This window comes from Oryzias melastigma, linkage group LG11 (assembly GCF_002922805.2).
Source record: "Oryzias melastigma strain HK-1 linkage group LG11, ASM292280v2, whole genome shotgun sequence".
NCBI classification, from domain to species: Eukaryota; Metazoa; Chordata; class Actinopteri; order Beloniformes; family Adrianichthyidae; genus Oryzias; species Oryzias melastigma.
In genome coordinates, this window is record NC_050522.1 from 13,744,369 (window position 1) to 13,745,274 (window position 906).

General features: G+C 35.4%; 1 protein-coding gene across 1 annotated transcript in view; it reads right to left on the reverse strand.

Moving 5' to 3' along the window:
- Positions 1-906, reverse strand: part of ak2 (adenylate kinase 2) — a 9,323-nt gene that overhangs the window by 3,727 nt on the left and 4,690 nt on the right. The window contains exon 4 of the mRNA XM_024259031.2: positions 339-433. Within this exon, the coding sequence (XP_024114799.1) occupies positions 339-433 (95 nt within the window). The remainder of the gene's footprint in view (positions 1-338; positions 434-906) is intronic.

The window sequence follows — 906 nt, forward strand, 5'->3', positions numbered from 1 at the left end:
AAAAAAAGGGGGTAAATACTTTGCATTTTTGCTCACTAACCAAAAGTGATAAACGTTGGTAAAATGACAATAGTTTGCAACGCCCTCTACTGGATACAACATATTTTGGGGATTTTAGGACGCATTAAGCGAAGCAAAATCGGTTCATGGTTTGACTACAATACCCAGAATGATCCGAATGGCCAAGAAAAGCAGGAAGATCGGACCAAAAAAAGATGATACTTTTATTTCTTCTAATACATTTTCAGTCACTAGAGTTCCTGCTGAGCTCGTTTCCTGTATTCCCACCTCATATACGAATTGAAAAACTAACATGCCTCCACGTCGTTTTTTCGTACCTGCCACAGATCCTTCGCACCAGGAGAGAATCATCCACAGAAAACTCGATCACAGAGTCCAGCTTCTCCTGTCTCTTATCCAACAAGTCATCCAGCTGTAGACATAAAAAACACAGAACCTTTAATAGAAAACTACACTTACTGACTACTTACGTCTTTGTGAAAAGGCTGGAAAAAAGGTTATTTTTTAAATAAATTGACAGTTTCATTGTGAAAAAAGAAATGCAAAATTATTTACATTTTCTAAGTAGGACAGACTTTACTTTGTTCTCACCAGGTTTTGTTAAAAGGATCTGAAACAGCTTTTCTGCCAATCTAAATGTTAAATTCCCAACTACAGGCAGTTCTATTCATCTTTAGCAGAAGCAAGTTGCAGATGTGCAACAATATAACAAAAAAAACTTAAACAAACCATGTTAATTTAATGAACATAGAAAATTAAGAAAGCTAAACAATTTTTCCATAAATACCGATTTTAATGCTTTGCAAAAACCAAACCCTAAGTAACAATTATAAAGCACAGTGGTGGAGGCACACTGATAGGGGATTTTTGTTGTTTCCACAAAAA